Source organism: Arthroderma uncinatum, assembly GCF_011692745.1.
Source record: "Arthroderma uncinatum strain CBS 119779 chromosome Unknown scaffold2, whole genome shotgun sequence".
NCBI lineage: Eukaryota > Fungi > Ascomycota > Eurotiomycetes > Onygenales > Arthrodermataceae > Arthroderma > Arthroderma uncinatum.
Window position 1 is genome coordinate 4,176,252 of NW_022983864.1, and position 17,386 is coordinate 4,193,637.

The following is a 17,386-nucleotide window of genomic DNA, read 5'->3' on the forward strand; positions in this document are numbered from 1 at the left end:
GAAGCTTCAACGGCGGGCTTGGAAAAAGGTACTTGGGTGAGGGGTTTTTTTGGTGCCTAATCCCCATATAAAAGGTACATCGACGCCATGTCCCTTGGGCCAGGATGGATTTTATACGGCATCACCAAGGGGCCATGCGATAGATATGCAATACTTCGCCCTGCAACCGCCTCAAGTGAATGCATCTTTATAACACCCATCTGCCTCCTTTCTTTGCTTCTTCCCTGACGGCTTCGATCGATTCATGGTACAAGTGAACATCGCGGGGCTTTTTTTCGTATTTGCTTTTCTTTTTCGCCATGCTAGCATGAAACTAGGGCGGGTGTTCTGCATGGGTACGGCTCAATGACGCAGGGTTGGATATCTCCTTTATCCCTTGAACGCTCTATGGGTGGACTCAGTACTCAGTGTCCTCTAATAAAGTGGGTAGATTGTGTTCTATCTATTGCAGTTTCGTTCTCTATCCTTTTCCAACCATGCAAATGCGGAGACGCTTACAAGAGACCAACGATCTGGTATCAAAACCGATCTGTTTCAAGTATACCTTATGTCAAGCCTCGAACAAGGAGCTAAGAAAGAAAGAAGGATAGAAGATCGTGGAGATCCCCCGGCCAGCCAGCCTTTATGCAACTGCACTGACTGCATCCTTGTCAATCAACGGAACATCCCCATTTGTGACTTCGCGAACAAATTCCATATCAGGCTGGTACAGCATAACATGGAAATGCTCGACAGCATGAACAGACTTTAAGGATTTCCAGTTCCGAAACCAAATCACCTTTTCGAGAGGGTTTGTCAGTTTAGTACGGTCGTCGGTCAAGGGGAATGAATCTTAGATATTGGGCTTCCCCCTATCTCTTTGATCCTTATACATACCCTTTCAGCAGGAACCCTGGCCCGAAATACCGATCCAACAAAGTCATCGATTTCTTTTCGCGCGCGAAGGGTAAGATCATCTGCTATCGGATCGTCCTCGAACGCAAACTTCGTCCACACCACCAAATGGACGATATCTTTTTCAATCCCGTATGGCCAGTCGTTAAACAGAATCTTGTGGTCCTCTAGATATGCATGCCGTAGCATGTATGTCAGTGTAAGCCATATGTTTGACCGCCGCCTACCAACACATCCGTCCTACTACATGTGGCTAGATGTAGACGGCTCAGGCCCTTTATACTACTAGCGAGGTGGTATTGCCTAGGGCCGGGATAGAGCCTAATAGCGAAAAAAAGAGAGCGGTTGGAGGCGGGACAAGAAATAAAAAGGAAATAGAGTACGAACCGGGATTCTCAAATGGTCGTGATCCTTTAGGTGTCATAGCATTCTCCCAATGAAGCCGTTCCCGGACGACGAAATCCATGACCGAGCCATATTTGGACACAATTCGAGATGTATACTCAAGGTATTTTCTTAGATCGGAGGGCACACGCTGAAAGAGATCAATTCGATTTGAGGCTATGTCCAATATCAGTTGGTGTAGGCATAGATAGTTGTATTAGTAGGTGTCAAACCTATGAATTGTTGGGCCAGCTCCCAGCTCTGCCGAACGTATTCATCATCAGGCGTTGAGAGGACTTTAATTGATTTAGCTGGTAGATTGCAGAGAAAGTCAGGACACTCTGCCGGCCATTGGTCCTGGGGTAGATTGACAAGCCAGTATGGAAGCTTCTCCGATTCGATGTACGTGGGTGTCAGCTCTGTGCTCTTTGTCATTATCACTGACGTTATTCTATTGCGGCAAAACCTGTATTTCTATAATGAATGAAACGCAAAAGAAGATAAACGTTTGAAGGCCTTCTATGGCGCGGTTGTTTGGAGGGTTTGAAGTTGCCACCTCATATAAAATATTTATACGCCCTAGTTACGTAGCTGAAGTTGAGGCTTATTTGTTAAGGTGGATAAGACAAGCTCATCGACCTTCTTGATTTCACATTATAGGATACGCTGGCTGTCTATTGATTCGTGGAATAAAAGGTATAGTTACTCCTTAAATAATACAGGTATATGCGTTGTTTGTGTTTGGCTGACCGTCATCTATATCAAAGTAACATTTATATTCGCCACCTTGACAGCTACTACTAAATAGCTATAATGAAATCAATTAACATGGAATCCACGGCCGAATTCAGACCAGCTCTTATTGTGGTAGATATGCAGGAGGACTTCTGTCCACCGGTGTGTCCTAGACCCTCCGTTCAACATCATGATACTTAAAGCGCTCCCCGCTAAGATATATACACCCATCGTGAAATGAATAGGAGGGCTCACTTGCCATCCAACACGGCCGGTCAATCGCCCCATTGATAAACAAGCTCTTGTCTCTATCAGGTTTTGTGGTCAAGATAGGAACCCAGGATTTCCATCCGGCCAGCCATATATCCTTCGCCACGAACCATCCAGCACCGTCTAACGTACCATTTACTTCAACTATTGATATGAAAAACCCTGCTCCTGGGAAAGAGGCAGAAACTAAACCTCAGCAGCTTTGGCCGGCGCACTGTGTTCAGGGTACGAAGGGGGCAGGATTCATCTCCGAAATAGAATCTGATAAGCTGGATGCTATCGTTAGAAAGGGAATGGATGAACGGGTAGAAATGTATTCGGCTTTCGCGGATGCATTTGGGAACCAGAATTGCGTGGAGACAGGAGGTGCTAATCGTGACCTTGAAGCTATGCTGAATGAGCATGAGGTTTCGGACGTGTTTGTTGTCGGGCTTGCGGGCGACTATTGCGTCAGGTGCACTGCTATCGATGCTGCTGACCGCGGGTTCAAGAGCTACGTTATTGATGAGGCTACGAAGTGCGTTGATCCTGGCGAGGGCTGGGAGAACGCAAAGGTGGAAATGGCAACTCATGGAGTTCGTGTCATCAGTGCTGATGGGATCGAAGAAGCCATCAACAAGCTATGTATTAATGTCTAATGTTGATATTAGGGATGAGACTGGGAGTGGCTACCCTGAGCAGCTATCTAATAAATAAATCTCTTGAGTAACCCTACCAATCCATATACATGCCAGGTTGAAGTAAAGGGGTATCCAAACTTGCCATAAAAGAATATGGACATGGCGCCGCACCAATAGTAATAAATCCTTTCGCCAGAAACACACAACATAGACAACCCAAACTCTAAGGCGACCCTTTATATAGTAGTAAGCAAATCGAAATAGAGGTCAGACGAGAAAGCTGATATTAGCTTGCGTGGATCAAGTATAAAGCTCGCCGGCAACCGCAATTCCTCGCTCCGCGTCCCTTCGCCGACTTGACGTCCCATTCATTCCACGATCTTCATTCTCCTCTTCATTCATCTGATTCTCTTCTTCTATCTCTCGCTCTACTTCTTCCCGAATACCTAGTATATCAGGCGGGATAACGCTCATCTGAACACTCGGCGCACCATTAATGTAGCGCAGTTGCTCTAATATTCCTTCCACGAGCGAGTCCAGATAGGGCTTTGTATTCTTATTTTCAACCCTTCGTAGATCCGATAACGGTGGGAAAAGAGAGCAGTCTGGCTGGAAGTGACTGCGGAAGGGCAGTGTTTCGGGTAGTTTTGGATCTAGCTGGTCTTCGGCTCCAACACATATCGCGGTCTCGTACGCCCATAGTCGAGAGACGTTGCGGGGAGTATATCCTCCTCCTCCAAGGACAAGAGTGGGTAGTCCGAATGATTTTGTGAACGCAACGCATGCACCGTGCGCACGGATATTAAGGTTGAAACAGCCTAATCTATCACAGCCAAGGCTGTCGGCACCGCACTGAAGGACTATTGCACCAGGTTGATATGTGTTGATGCATGGTCCTATTATGGCTTTGAATAAGTTGACGTAATCGTTATCTTCGACTCCATCGTTTAGCGGAACATTTAGAGAGTGGTGGGCGCCAGGATTGAGTGGGTGTGTTGGGCCAGTGCTATCAAGCGGACCGGTACCAGGGAAGAAATTATCCTTATCGTACTTGTGGAAGGAGACAGTGAGAACTCGATCTGTTGACCAGAATGCTTGTTCTACTCCGTCTCCATGGTGGACATCGATGTCAATATACATGACCCTTGGGTGGTGTCTGAGAAGCTGTAGAATGCCCAGCACGATGTCATTGATGTAGCAGAACCCGCTTGCCTCGGTCTTTTTGGCATGATGCAGCCCGCCAGACCAGTTAATAGCAATCTCGGACTGATTGTTGCATAGTTTTCGAGCGGCGTCCACAGTCCCTCCCGAGTAGAGGGCACAGTAGTCGTACAGGCCGTCAAAAATCGGACAGTCGTCGCCAAAGTTGAATCCAGCCAACCGATCCTGCTGGTTGGCGCTGTCCATGTCAGGTGGGATGACCTGGCTAAGGAAATCGAGATAGTCTGTACTATGGAATTCAGCCATTTCATCGTATGTCGCTGCGCGGGCGACGTAGAGGTCCATGGCATGGTGCATCCCGTAGGCCATGACGAGCTGTTTGGTGAGCGTTAGACGCCACGGCTTCATGGGATGCGACTGGCCGAAATGGTGAGGCTCGACGGCAGCATTCGCATGCCACGATACCCTGTAGCCCTTTGGCCGTTTGATAACATCGTGAGCTACTTCATCGGTAGTCTTGCGATCGAAAGTGATGGTGGTGTTGGGCAGCGGCGGAGGGCCATATTCCTGCACGATGGCCGATCTGCCCATGGTCAAGTGCGGGCGCCGGTAGCTCTCCTATCCATAAAACAGCTGTCTGCAGCCTGAGTGGTCGTTATATTCCCAAAGGCCGGTGGTTATCTGTTCTGGCTGTCCGCGAGTTTCGGTCTTTTGGCGATGGAAAGAAGCTTGGGGAATTGCGGATCACCTTTTTGGGGGCAAAGCCATCAAAACCAACAGCCAATCAGAGGGCGCAAAATTTGGTATCCAGATCTGGACTAGTGCGGCTTAATAGTGGAGCCTTTTTGTTATATAACCCGCTAGTCCCAAAGTAGTAAGTTGGTCTGTGCAAGGGACGCCCAGACTTAAGGTCAGGTGACTTTCTTTCTTATTCATCAAAGTTCTTTCTCGATCGGGCAACTCTCGACATATCAAACATCTTGAATACTCTCTCTCTCTCTCTCCTTGGTAGTTGGCAGCTGTTATACCGACAGTCTTCTTGTTTGTTTACCTGCCGATACGGCTGCTTTGGACTTCTGCATGCACGATAGGTAGACAGGGACACAGCAACACGTGTTATTTGCCATGGCGCATGCAGAGGACTGCTCTTCTGTTCTGGAGCAGTTTGTTCACAATGGTAAGACTACTGGATGCTCTATCTTTATTATCTTGAAGTACTATGACTGACGTACCCTTCTCTGCATAGTGGCGAACTTGCCTGCAGAAATTAATCACCTTATGGAGGAGATCCAAGCCAAAGATAAAATAATACAAGAATGTCGCGCCATAATCAACTCGAGGGATGGGAGCTTACAAAAATTTATCAAGATAAACGGGAGCCATGCCTTGAACCCGAAAGAAGAAGCTTATAGCAAAACTATCATTCAAAATATGGACCGGTGCCAGATACTACAGGATGAGAAGGTTATCCTGAGCGACAAGGCAAGCATCCTCCTCGATCGGCATATTAAGAGACTGGACGTGAAGATCCGAGAGCTACAAAATGACGGCCTCCTTTCAAACGACCCGCCGATTCCGTCTCTCTTCCAGAACAGGGATCTTTATCGTGAACCTCCCAAGGCAATATTTCCCGATGCCGCCACCAACGAAGGATCTTATTCCTCTCCGCTAAATCCCGCGTCGGCAAACGCGAATTTGCAATTTAACATTGCCCAACGGCTAAATAATGTTACCTCCCGTGCATCAGTGGGACCTGGAGCTGCTACCCAGGCTGCTGCTCGAAACTCGGCTCCCGCCTCACCGGCAGCCACAGCTCTGCACCAGCAACGACGTGAGTCATCGGCAGGAGCAGCAGATAGTAAGCGGCGCCGACTGAATACGTCCATTAATACGCTGCCTGTTGCGCCATCGAATTTACGTCAGTCGTCTACTGGCCCAGGAACCCCCAAGGCTGGAACACCGGGGGTATCACGGGCTGGTAGCGCTGGCCCCCGTTCAACGACGGGAGTGAAGAAACCCACTACTAAAAAGGTTGCGCCACACCAACAAGTGCGCAAGATAAAGGCTCATAATGCACCTGGAAAATCAACGAAGCGGTCTTCAAGCAGCAATCGGTTGAAACCAGTATCTGGCAATGGGGGCTCACGGAAGAAATCTCGATCTCCTGCCGCCGGTGTCGCTGATGAGGACGAGGACGAATCTATGCTCAGCAGTGCCGACATATCTGATTCGGAAAATGTCCATGTGTCTCGCCGGCAGATGGCACGGTCCTCGCAAGAGGATGCGGATGACGACGATGATGAAGAGGGCGGCGAAGACACAAAGACGTACTGTACTTGCCGTAGTGTGAGCCACGGAGACATGGTTGCTTGCGACAACGATAACTGTCCGTATGAGTGGTTTCATTGGAAGTGTGTTGGGCTTACGAGGGAGCCTTTGGGGACTTGGTACTGTGATGAGTGTCGCAAGAATTTGGGCAAATAAATAGGTTTAATGCACCGCATCTTGGTAGGAATTATATATTCTCTTGTACAGTACCCATTTTTAATGATTAATGTGATATGACCTAGGAATTGACATGATATTCTCCTTTTACTCGGGTTCTTAACCCATGGGTACTTTTATAGCTGGAAAAGCATCAACACTTGATATTGCAAATGGAAATGTAGGTTCGATGAAATAAACACAGATGAATAAATTTTGCCCCAATAAAAAACACAGAAGATACGCTTTTTTCATTTTGTAGATTCATTCGACAATGTAAGGACCAAAAACAAAAACTAACTCCATCGCTATGCTCTCTATGGTATGGTACAACGGAAAAGGGCACCTTTGCCCTCTCTGCTTTGTCAGGGTATAAAGTAAATGAGTACCAGTTGCTTTTTTTATGCGGTTATTGAAACGCTTTTTGTACTGTGTTGCTGGCCCTGAAGACTGAAACGAAGATATGGTAGGGACGGCAATGAAGATGTAAAAAATAGGGAAAAACGGGTATATCGAGAGGGGAAGGATATATGCCGCAGAAGTTCTGGTCGAGGTCCAGATGATAATGATCGTAGATATTAAAAGGACAATGCAGAGTTTTTCAGCCATTCGTCGAAATACTCGCAGTTCTCGGCGCTGACAGGACCTCCTGGACGGCAGAGGGAAAACACAGGGCACTGACCACAAGGCACTTCAGTCATTCCGTTTGATCCAAGGGAGGGTCCTTCTTTAGTGGTTGCGCCGCCTGGGCCCTGGAGGCCCAGGTCGCGTTGAAGAGAGATCTGATTCGGCTTCTTGACACTCCTGTATGCGGCTCCGTCTCGAAGAGAAACCAATCTCCCGTCATAGCAAAGCATCTGCAGCAGCTGAGAGATGCTCCCTTCGTCCATGGTGACTGGGGTAAGTCCGGAGCCATTGATAGCTTTTGTGATATCAGCCGTGGTCGGATGGCCCTGGTATGATGGGAGGTATGGTATATATTGCGTTTCCGAGTCATCGGCCTGAGCCTTCCGCTTCTTCCCCTTTGGCTGGTCTTCGCTTCCGGGAGAATTCCAGCTCCGTGCGCTCACCCAGTGTTCAATCCAGCCACTCAGGCCACGAATGAAATCTGCATCCAACACGCCATCTGTGAACCACGCACCTCCGGTAATCTCCTCGCTCGGCTGTAGCCCTGATAGCATGTATATTTTACGTGACGGATACTTGACGTTTCGTACGGATTTGACATAACTCTTCGCTTCGAGGGATTTCAGACACCGGTTCATAATCGTCTGGTGCAGGTTTGTTCGAGTCTTGATTATCTTGGTCCAGATACCGTTCCGGCCGGTCGAATGGATTACATTGTACACGAGGCGTTCCTCGCCGTTGAGGTTTTGCAGTCTATGGGACAGGAGTCAGTGTTAACTTGAACAAGCCGCAATAAAGAGATAGAAGCACACTCACTTTTCAGCATCTGACTGCGCAATGATCTTCCAAGCAAGACGATCATCTTTCGCTTGTAGAAGCCGGAGCAAGCTCTGGTCGACTAGAATTTGGGTGCATCTCAAGAGCAGCGCCAGGTCGTCGTTCGGTATGACTCCCAGCCCGAGCAGATCCTGCTGGTAGTAGAGATGGTCTGTCGGGAAGCTGGAGAGACACTGATCGTACAGCTTCATCGCCAGGCTCTGCGGATCGTTCGATGCTTTGGCCCGCGAGGGGCCAGCAGACGAAGCCATGGTATGCCCGCTTCGTCAGTCTCCAATCTCCAAAGTGCGTTTCGGAGGGCCAAGTATCACCGGTGAGGTCTGGGATAGGAGCTCATCGCTAGGTGAAGACTGTTCGTAAGACTATCGAGCGAGTCTGGCCATCGAGTATGCGAGTAGCGACTTATCCCACCTGAAGGAGGTTTCGATATTTATTTAGATATGTGACTTTTTTGCAGGTTTGGAGAAGAATCTGAGCCTAGCGTCGCTTTTCGTAGTGGCGGTACTTGTGTCTTAGGGCAAATTTACTAGCAAAAGCGAAGTACCCCTCGCCCAGCCAGTCATGACGCTCTCTACAAAGAAGCTCGAAATTTCCAGAAGCTTTCCACCACCACGTCAATATCAACAGAAGACGCTGCTCTTCAGGACTTGTCTCTCCTTCCTCCGGACAACTGATTCTGAAGCTGCTTTGCTGTGTTTACTGTATAAGCTAGTGCTCTATCTCTCACTATGGCCGACGCTCTGAAAGCCGAGGGGAACAAGGCGTTTGCGGCCAAGGACTTTACCACAGCTGTGTGAGTAGTGCATGATAACTTCCCCCAGAGAGAGCGTGAGCTGATCGATTATGAGACAGTGAGAAGTTCTCTGCGGCAATCGAACTCGACCCAAGTAACCATGTCCTGTACTCGAACCGCTCGGGTGCCTATGCCTCGCTGAAGGACTTCGACAAAGCACTTGAGGATGCGAACAAGACGACAGAGCTGAAAGCTGACTGGCCCAAGGGCTGGGGTCGCAAGGGAGCTGCGTTGCACGGACAAGGAGATCTACGTGAGTGGCTACGATATGGCTAGATAGAGGTTTATATTCTAACTGTGTTTCCGTTTCAATAGTGGGTGCCCACGATGCGTATGAAGAGGCCCTGAAGCTCGACTCGAGCAATGCGCAGGCCAAGTCTGGGCTTGAATCCGTGAAGCGTGCGATCGATGCCGAAGCTAGAGCAGATGGCATCTCGGGAGACCCCTCTGGCGGGCTTGGAAACATGTTCCAGGACCCTCAGATGATACAGAAACTGGCCAACAACCCAAAGACGGCACCGCTGCTTGCGGACCCCGAATTCATGGCCAAACTGCAGCATCTGGCTAAGAACCCCAACTCCGTCGGCGAAGAGATGAGGGATCCCCGCTTCCTTCAGGTAATGGGTGTCCTGCTTGGTGTTGACATGTCATTTGGTGCCCCTCCAGAGGCCGCTGGCGCCGGTGGTCGAGCAACTGAGGTGGAAGAGGATGTGAACATGCCCGATGCCCGTCCCTCCACCCAGAAGGTGCGGGAACCCGAGCCAGAGCCTGAGCCAGAGGATGAGGAGACAATTGCTAAGAGGAAGGCCAAGGCCGAGGCTGACGAGGAGAAGAAGCTCGGTACAGAGAATTACAAGAAGAGGCAGTTTGATGCGGCTATTGAACATTATAGCAAGGCTTGGGAAATACATCACGACATCACTTACCTGACAAACCTCAGCGCTGCCCAGTTTGAGAAGGGAGACTACAAGGCCGCCATTGAGTCTTGCGAGAAGGCCATCACTGAAGGTCGTGAGATTCTAGCTGATTTCAAGATTATCGCAAAGTAAGTCGAACATGTCGGGAGGTTGGGACTTAAAAAGAACGAGCTATACTAACCATCGTCATTCAGGGCATTTGGACGAATCGGATCTTCATATGAGAAGCTAGGAGACTTGGCCACAGCTATCACCAACTACCAGAAATCACTCACGGAACACCGCACCCCAGAAATCCTCGCCAAACTCCGCGCCGCGGAGAAAGCAAAGATCAAGGCCGAGAAGGAAGCCTACCTGGATCCTGAGGAGGCCGAGAAGGCTCGCGAGCTCGGTAACAAGATGTTCAAAGAGGCAGACTGGCCTGCCGCTGTCGAGGCTTACACTGAAATGACCAAGCGTGCTCCAGACGACCACCGGGGCTTCAGCAACCGTGCAGCAGCTCTGATCAAGCTGATGGCATTCCCCCAGGCTGTCCAGGACTGCGACGAGGCGATCAAGCGAGACCCCAAGTTCATCCGTGCATACCTGAGAAAGGCGCAGGCCTTGTTTGCTATGAAAGAGTACAACAAATGTTTGGATGTATGCACTGAGGCAGCTAATCATGATGAGACCGGCGCCAACCAGCGCGAGATCGAGCAGCAGCAGCAGAAAGCTCTCGAGGCTCAATTCAGTGCTCGTGCCGGTGAGACTGAGGCTGAAACCGCCGAGCGAATCCAGCGAGACCCAGAGGTATGTTCCTGTTTCCACTTTCCCCCCCATCACGCTGCATGCATTAACCGTGTCTGTAGATTATGGCCATTGTCCAGGATCCTGTGATGCAGGCCATCCTCCAGCAAGCCCGTAACGACCCAGCAGCTCTACGCGAACACATGAAGAACGCGAATGTCCGTATGAAGATCCAGAAACTGATGGCCGCTGGAGTGATCAGGACAGGATGAGCGGGATAACGAATCCACGAATCCACGATTTTAAAAAAAGACAAAAAATTACTCCGTACTCCTTAATGAGCAAGCGTATATTTAAGTTGATTTTGAGTGGAGGCATTTGATGTCGGAAATTGTGATTCCGCAATGTAATGACGTTGATATCTGAAGATCGGAAGATCGTAGCGTATAGATTGGACTACCAGGTACCGCCAGCTATAGAGCCCTGTCTGTCTGAAACATGGAACCGTCACAATTCATTTTAAGATACCGCACCTTGTCAAGAGCTGTCGCTGTAAGAAAGACGTTGGTTATCAAAATATGGACGGGCTGACATGTTAATACTTGCATGAAGCTTGCCCGATTTGGTCATTGCTTTTTCTACCTCCGAAAGTCAGCCAAGGGTTGGCCGTGATGCATCTCGCGTATCGCAACATCTTCACTTGCCCGACGTGCAGACGGGAACGGAGCAGCAGTTGCGTAATAGAGGTCCAGGGCCGTGGGCTATCCATGCAGATTTCCCCATCCTGGTACATCTCCTTCCCGCAGTTTCGAATCTCTCCTCCGTACTCCGTATATACATATGTTGGTTTGATACGGAGTAAAGATGACAGCAAGGGCATTCACCAGCCACATCACCCTCAGGCCGCTAGAAAAAAACCTGCTCACGGCCCCTGGCGATGACCTCAATGCGCGAACGAGCATTACCACTTGGCAGGTGGAGTTATCCTGGCCTCTAACTTGAGTGAAAACCCGCGATGTGGCAAAACGCAGTGTTTGGGCCAGTGAGGGCGCTAGGAGTATCAACACGAAGGAGCGTGAGATCTTGCATCAGCCACGATATCTGCCGTCACGATCTTGATCTTCGTATAGAGCTCTTGCCGCGGCTGACCCCTTTTCCCGTCTCCCTTGCACACAGGTTAAAAAAAAAAAGAAGAGGAGAAGAAAAGTGGCTGGTGAGAGTGGAGGTTGTTGCGTGTCATCGTATCCGTGAACCAAGCTGCTTCCCTGCACTGCTAGCATCCGCTAAAGCACGATCTCGATGGAGATGGAGTTAATTAACGGAGCCCAGGATGCTGGTGAGTTGCCACCAGAAGCCACCAGGCAAGCCATTGAGCCGTGAGATCTCCCAGCAGGCCAATTGAGCGGCCGTGGAATGCGTAGCAAGTTGACTCCTCGCATCGAGATATCAACCCTTGTAGCTCCCTCCCTTCTGCCTCCCCCTCAGCTTGTACGGAGTAAGGCGTTTCTCAATTGCTTTGTGCGTCCTCTGTGCGTCCGTCCATAGCTAGCTTCTGTATTATCTCGAGGCCGGTTCCACTCGCGGCCAATTCGCTGGTGTGCTTGGTGATTCGTCGCCCGCCGCTGGGACAAGAGTTTTGGTTCAACTCTGCTCGTTTCTTTTTTCAGTTAATTATTTATCTTCACATCGCCAACTCACCCAGGACCCCCCTCAGAACTTAATTGCTTCTCTCTCTCTCTCCATTCCGTTTCTTCCTGTTCGGCACTCGTTCTGCTTGTCGTGTGCAGTGGAATGTTCTCTCGCGCGGTCGTCGTCGCTGTGTTTGTGTAGGACCAACCGACAAACCTCCAACATCAGAAACGAACGAAGACGCCCTTCCTCCTACCAGCTTGCGTCGCCTTTGCTTCTTCCCCCGCTCTCCGCACGGCGGATGACGCTCGATCTTGCGCCTGTTCACCACGTAATAACCGAGTAGAAGCTAGTGCTCGAAGCGACGGGGAGACGTCAATTGGTACAGTTTCTTACCCCCCTGTGCTGTATAGCGAGTCGTCGTCATGGCTACACAAGCGGAACAGCCAGCGACGGGCGCCGGTCCTTCGCCAGAGAGCGTCGAGAAGAAGCTGGTGGTAGAGAGCGAGAAGGCTGGAGTTCCTGCGTTTCAATTCGATCCAGACGCTTCGCCGGAGAAGAAGGCCGAGCAGGCAAAGATGGTACGCAAGTTCCCTATAATCAGGATATATAGCACCAGCACACTAACGAGCCGCAGGCGATACCCTCCACCCTCCAGAAGAATGGAACAAACGGAACAAATGGCACCAACGGGGCGAAGGCAGCTGCTGCTGCCGGTACCGTAAGTGAAAGAATTATTCATTGTCCAGTGCTCTTTGATGGCGTTTGTATAAGAAAGTGATGGACTGATCGTGGGCCTTCTATATTATAGGTTGCTACGAACGGTACCAAGAAACAAGAAATGGCACAACCGCCTGAAGCAGAGAATCCCGCGATGGACGTTAAAGAGCTTACCGAAGAAGAGAAATTCGCTCCAGGCCGAACTGGCTGGGGTCCTCGCTTTGCTGCTCCCGCTGCGGCGGAGGATGCTGGCGAAGAGCCTGGGGTACGGCCAACGCTTCTAGAGAGCAAGGTCGATGACAAGTTCTTTGGAGGTATGTATCCAGGGTGCTGTCGTGAACTGATATAAAACAGCCGATGCTAACGTTGATAGACTGGTACCACAACGCTGGAATCATAATATTCGCCTGTCTTGCCTCGTGGATTATCGCCCTGCTCGGTGGAGGCCTGGGCTGGGTGTTCCTGGTCATAGCCACCTGTGGTACATACTATCGTACCTCTATCCGCCGTGTTCGACGAAACTTCCGTGATGACATTACCCGAGAGCTGGCCAAGAACAAGCTCGAGACCGACTCCGAGACCCTCGAATGGATAAACAGCTTCCTGGCCAAGTTCTGGCCCATCTATGCGCCCAACCTCGCCCACTCCATCATCACCTCCGTGGACCAGGTGCTCAGTACCTCTACTCCGGCCTTCCTCGACAGCCTGCGCCTCAAGACCTTTACCCTAGGAAGCAAGCCACCGCGCCTCGAGCATGTCAAAACCTACCCCAAGACTGAGCCTGATATCGTCTTGATGGACTGGAAGTTCAGTTTCACTCCAGCCGATAAGATGGACATGACCGCTCGCCAGATCAAGGATAAGATTAACCCCAAAGTCGTGCTTGAAGTCCGTGTCGGTAAAGGTATTGTCAGCAAGGGTCTCGATGTAATCGTGGAAGACTTTGCCTTCTCCGGATTGATGAGAGTCAAGGTGAAACTGCAAATTCCCTTCCCACACGTGGAGCGCATTGATATCTCGTTCTTGGGTAAGCCAGAAATTGACTATGTTTGTAAACCACTTGGTGGTGAAACGCTCGGCTTTGACATCAACTTCATTCCTGGCCTGGAGACCTTCATCACAGAGCAGATCCACGGAAACTTGGCCCCCATGATGTACGATCCCAACGTGTTCCCAGTTGAGATTGCCAAAATGCTTGCAGGTAGCCCCGTTGACCAGGCCATTGGTGTCCTCGCTGTTACTATCCATGGCGCCAACAACCTCAAGAAGGCCGATCAATTCTCTGGTACTCCCGACCCTTACACGATGGTCTCGATCAACAACCGAACTGAATTGGCCAGAACCAAGACGGCTCACGATACTGCTAACCCCAAGTGGAACGAGACACTTTACATTATCATCACCTCCTTTACGGACGCGCTCACTCTACAGTTGCATGACTGGAACGAATTTCGAAAGGACGTTGAACTCGGTACTGCTACATTCCCATTGGAATCTCTTGAGACTCAAGATGTGCATGAAAACCTGAACATTGACATTATGCAAAACGGCCGTAACCGCGGTATTATGCAGGCAGACGTTCGCTTCTTCCCAGTCTTAACCTCTACTAAGACCGCTGCCGGAGCCATCGAGCCTCCACCGGAATTGAACACTGGTATTGCCAAATTCACCATTGAACAGGCAAAGGATCTTGACGGCAGCAAGTCTTTCATCGGACAACTCAACCCTTACGCCGTCCTACTCCTTAACAACAAGGAAATCCACATAACCAAGAAACTTAAGCGTACCAACAACCCCATCTTCCCCAACCCTTCAAAAGAATTCCTGGTCAGCGATCGTAAGACCGCCCGTCTAGGGATGATGATCAAGGATGACCGCGATCTTGCAGCCGACCCAATCCTCGGAAAGCAGCAGATGAAGCTAAACGATATGTTGAAACTTATGGAGAACGGCAAAGAATGGTTTGATCTTGCCGGTGCCAAAACTGGACGTGTTAAGATGAAGGTGGAATGGAAGCCCGTTGCCCTCAAGGGCATTGTTGGAAGCGGTGGCTACATCAACCCCATCGGTGTTATGAGACTTCACATCAAGAGCGCTAAAGACCTTCGAAACGTCGAGACCATGGGTAAATCTGATCCTTACCTCCGCGTCCTGAAGGCCGGTATGGAGACTAGACGTACGGTCACCTGGTTGAATAACTTGAACCCTGAGTGGGACGAGGTTCTCTACGTGCCTGTAAACTCCCCACGCGAGAAACTTATTCTTGAAGTCATGGATGATGAGTCCATTGGCAAGGATAGACCACTTGGTTTAGTCGAATTGGCTGCGTCGGATTGGATCAAGGAAGGAGAGAACGGAGAATACGAAGTCCACGATGAGAAGAGCGACTTGTCTACTCCCCTCAAATTAGATGGCCACAGTAACCAAAAGGGTGTACTACACTACACCGTTGCTTTCTACCCAACCCTAAACGTCATCGACCCCGAGGAGGAGGCCGAAGAGCTCGAAGCCCAAAAGGAGATGGCAGCAGCTGAAGAAAACGGCAACAAGACCACCGAGACCGAGAAGGCTGAGGCCAACGCTACTCCCAACGGCAGCCCAAGACTTGACGCAGACAAGGCAGGAGATCTAACCAATGGTGAAGCTGGCGAGAAGGCTGAGAAGGAAGTACCAAAGATTCGCCTTACACCTCAAGATGTGCACAATTATGGTATGTTTTTGTCTCTACGCTATAAAAGTAACCAATTGCTAACAGCTAGTAGAATCTGGTTTGATTGTTTTCAAGCTGGAGGAGGGAGACTTCTCAACCACGGGTACCCAGCTCGAGGTTCTGATGGATGACAACCTGTACCCAACATATACCTCTCCCAAGGTGCAATCTAAGCATATGGTGTTTGGTGACGGTAAGATAGAATATGCGTTGTACCATTTGTTTCGATCATTGCTGATAAAGATGTATAGTTGGCGATGCCTTCGTGCCTGAGATGGAGTTCTCCAAGATCACTTTGCGTCTGGTTGATAAATCTGACCGTCCAGGTGACGAAAATGAGGATCGCTCGATTGCCAAACTTTCTGGCCCAACTCTAGCCACTCTCCAACAGTGCTTGGTATGTTGAATATTCAAATTCCTCTAGTCCTGGAGACCCAATTGACTAACGATATACTAGTACAAACCCACTGAGCTCATCCTCCGAGGAGCTGATGGAATCAATAGCAAGGTTACCGTTAGCTTGAAGTACCTTCCCGTAAAGATGAAGCTTGATCCCTCTGAAAGTATCAACAACATGGGTACCCTTCGAGTGGACGTCCTAGATGCTGCAGACCTGCCTTCAGCGGACAGAAATGGATACAGCGATCCATACTGCAAGTTCAAGCTTGGTGGCAAGGACGTTTTCAAGACCAAGGTGCAGAAGAAGACCTTACACCCTGCTTGGAACGAGTTCTTTGAAACTCCTGTAAAGTCCAGAATTGCTGCCGACTTCAAGGCCGACGTCTACGACTGGGATTTCGGTGACAAAGCAGACTACTTGGGCGGAGCTGCCATCGACCTCACACAACTACAGCCATTCCAAGCCCAGGAAGTCAGCCTTCCTCTTGACGGCAAGTCTGGAGCAATTCGATTGAAGCTTCTCTTCAAGCCAGCCTACATCACTCGATCTCGACAGGGCTCATCCACATTCTCCGGAACCTTTGCTACACCAGGAAAGATTGTAGGCGCCCCAGTCAAGGGAGTTACCATGCTTGGAGGTGGAGTGATCAAGGGAGCCTCTTTCTTGAAACATGGCTTCAAGCGATCCAGCCGCGCTCATGGTGAGGGAGAGGCCGAACCAGAAGCTGCCAGCAACGGCGGCCACGGCCACACACCCAGTGTCGAAGTTTCGGCGGCGCCAGCCACCCCACAGCGCTCTTCAGCACTTGCGGACTCCCCATCGGGATCCCCCGTCATCTCGCACGCTAGATCGCGAAGCAGCGCATCTCAGGCCGGTCTCGGCGTCTCCAGTATCAAGGGAGACACCGGAACAGCCACCATCACCATTGTCTCTACAACTGGCTACCCGCGCTCAACCAATGTTCGAGTAGTGGTCAAGCAACAGACCAGCAAGGGCATGAAAGAAATCCATAAATCCAAGGCCCACAAGGCACCTCACACCTCCGGATCATCGTCGCCCGAAGGCCAGTCCGAGGCCATCGTCCAGTTCGACCCCGGCCACGAAACCATCAAGATCAACTCCGTCACTGCCGACGCCCAGTTCCAGCTTCAAGTCAAAGACCACGCTGTGTTCGGATCCGACGACATTCTAGGAGAAGCCCTCTTCTTCCTTGACGACCAAGGCTCCAACGCCGGAAGAGAACGCAACGTGAAAGTCGGAAACGGCTACGTCACTATCAAGACTGTCTTCATGTCCTCGGAAACCTCGTCCCTGAGACCAGGTACTTCCCACTCCACTGTCCCAACAGAAGATAGTACCGCTGACTCCCCAAAGCCTCGTAGGAGTTTTCTATCCAAACGAAGCGTCAGCGGCGTCGGCAGCTCATAATGGACAGGAACCCATAGTATAGTATCTATTCATCATGATACCTTTTTTTCG

At 50.1% G+C, this 17,386-nt stretch overlaps 7 protein-coding genes across 7 annotated transcripts; 4 read left to right on the plus strand and 3 right to left on the minus strand.

Moving 5' to 3' along the window:
* Positions 1-622: 622 nt before the first annotated feature.
* GIQ15_03245 (uncharacterized protein) lies at positions 623-1,713 on the minus strand (the record flags this gene model as incomplete). The annotated part of the gene is made up of 4 exons (XM_033550662.1): positions 623-778; positions 877-1,061; positions 1,282-1,455; positions 1,512-1,713. The coding sequence occupies 4 exons, from the start codon at positions 1,711-1,713 to the stop codon at positions 623-625; spliced, it is 717 nt and encodes a 238-aa protein (XP_033407823.1).
* A 722-nt stretch (positions 1,714-2,435) lies between these two features.
* On the plus strand, positions 2,436-2,921 carry GIQ15_03246 (pyrazinamidase/nicotinamidase; the record flags this gene model as incomplete). Its single annotated transcript, XM_033550663.1, has 1 exon — positions 2,436-2,921. The coding sequence occupies one exon, from the start codon at positions 2,436-2,438 to the stop codon at positions 2,919-2,921; it is 486 nt and encodes a 161-aa protein (XP_033407824.1).
* A 282-nt stretch (positions 2,922-3,203) lies between these two features.
* GIQ15_03247 (histone deacetylase phd1) lies at positions 3,204-4,655 on the minus strand (the record flags this gene model as incomplete). The annotated part of the gene is made up of 1 exon (XM_033550664.1): positions 3,204-4,655. One exon carries the CDS (start codon positions 4,653-4,655, stop codon positions 3,204-3,206), a length of 1,452 nt encoding a protein of 483 aa, XP_033407825.1.
* Positions 4,656-5,495: 840 nt separating this feature from the next.
* GIQ15_03248 (inhibitor of growth protein 3) lies at positions 5,496-6,548 on the plus strand (the record flags this gene model as incomplete). Its single annotated transcript, XM_033550665.1, has 1 exon — positions 5,496-6,548. The coding sequence occupies one exon, from the start codon at positions 5,496-5,498 to the stop codon at positions 6,546-6,548; it is 1,053 nt and encodes a 350-aa protein (XP_033407826.1).
* A 578-nt stretch (positions 6,549-7,126) lies between these two features.
* Positions 7,127-8,263, minus strand: GIQ15_03249 (uncharacterized protein; the record flags this gene model as incomplete). Its single annotated transcript, XM_033550666.1, has 2 exons — positions 7,127-7,928; positions 7,992-8,263. The coding sequence occupies 2 exons, from the start codon at positions 8,261-8,263 to the stop codon at positions 7,127-7,129; spliced, it is 1,074 nt and encodes a 357-aa protein (XP_033407827.1).
* A 477-nt stretch (positions 8,264-8,740) lies between these two features.
* GIQ15_03250 (stil) lies at positions 8,741-10,720 on the plus strand (the record flags this gene model as incomplete). Its single annotated transcript, XM_033550667.1, has 5 exons — positions 8,741-8,805; positions 8,865-9,058; positions 9,121-9,850; positions 9,917-10,511; positions 10,571-10,720. 5 exons carry the CDS (start codon positions 8,741-8,743, stop codon positions 10,718-10,720), a joined length of 1,734 nt encoding a protein of 577 aa, XP_033407828.1.
* Positions 10,721-12,502: 1,782 nt separating this feature from the next.
* On the plus strand, positions 12,503-17,335 carry GIQ15_03251 (uncharacterized protein; the record flags this gene model as incomplete). The annotated part of the gene is made up of 7 exons (XM_033550668.1): positions 12,503-12,658; positions 12,715-12,798; positions 12,889-13,111; positions 13,171-15,507; positions 15,560-15,700; positions 15,759-15,904; positions 15,965-17,335. 7 exons carry the CDS (start codon positions 12,503-12,505, stop codon positions 17,333-17,335), a joined length of 4,458 nt encoding a protein of 1,485 aa, XP_033407829.1.
* Between the last annotated feature and the right edge of the window lie 51 nt (positions 17,336-17,386).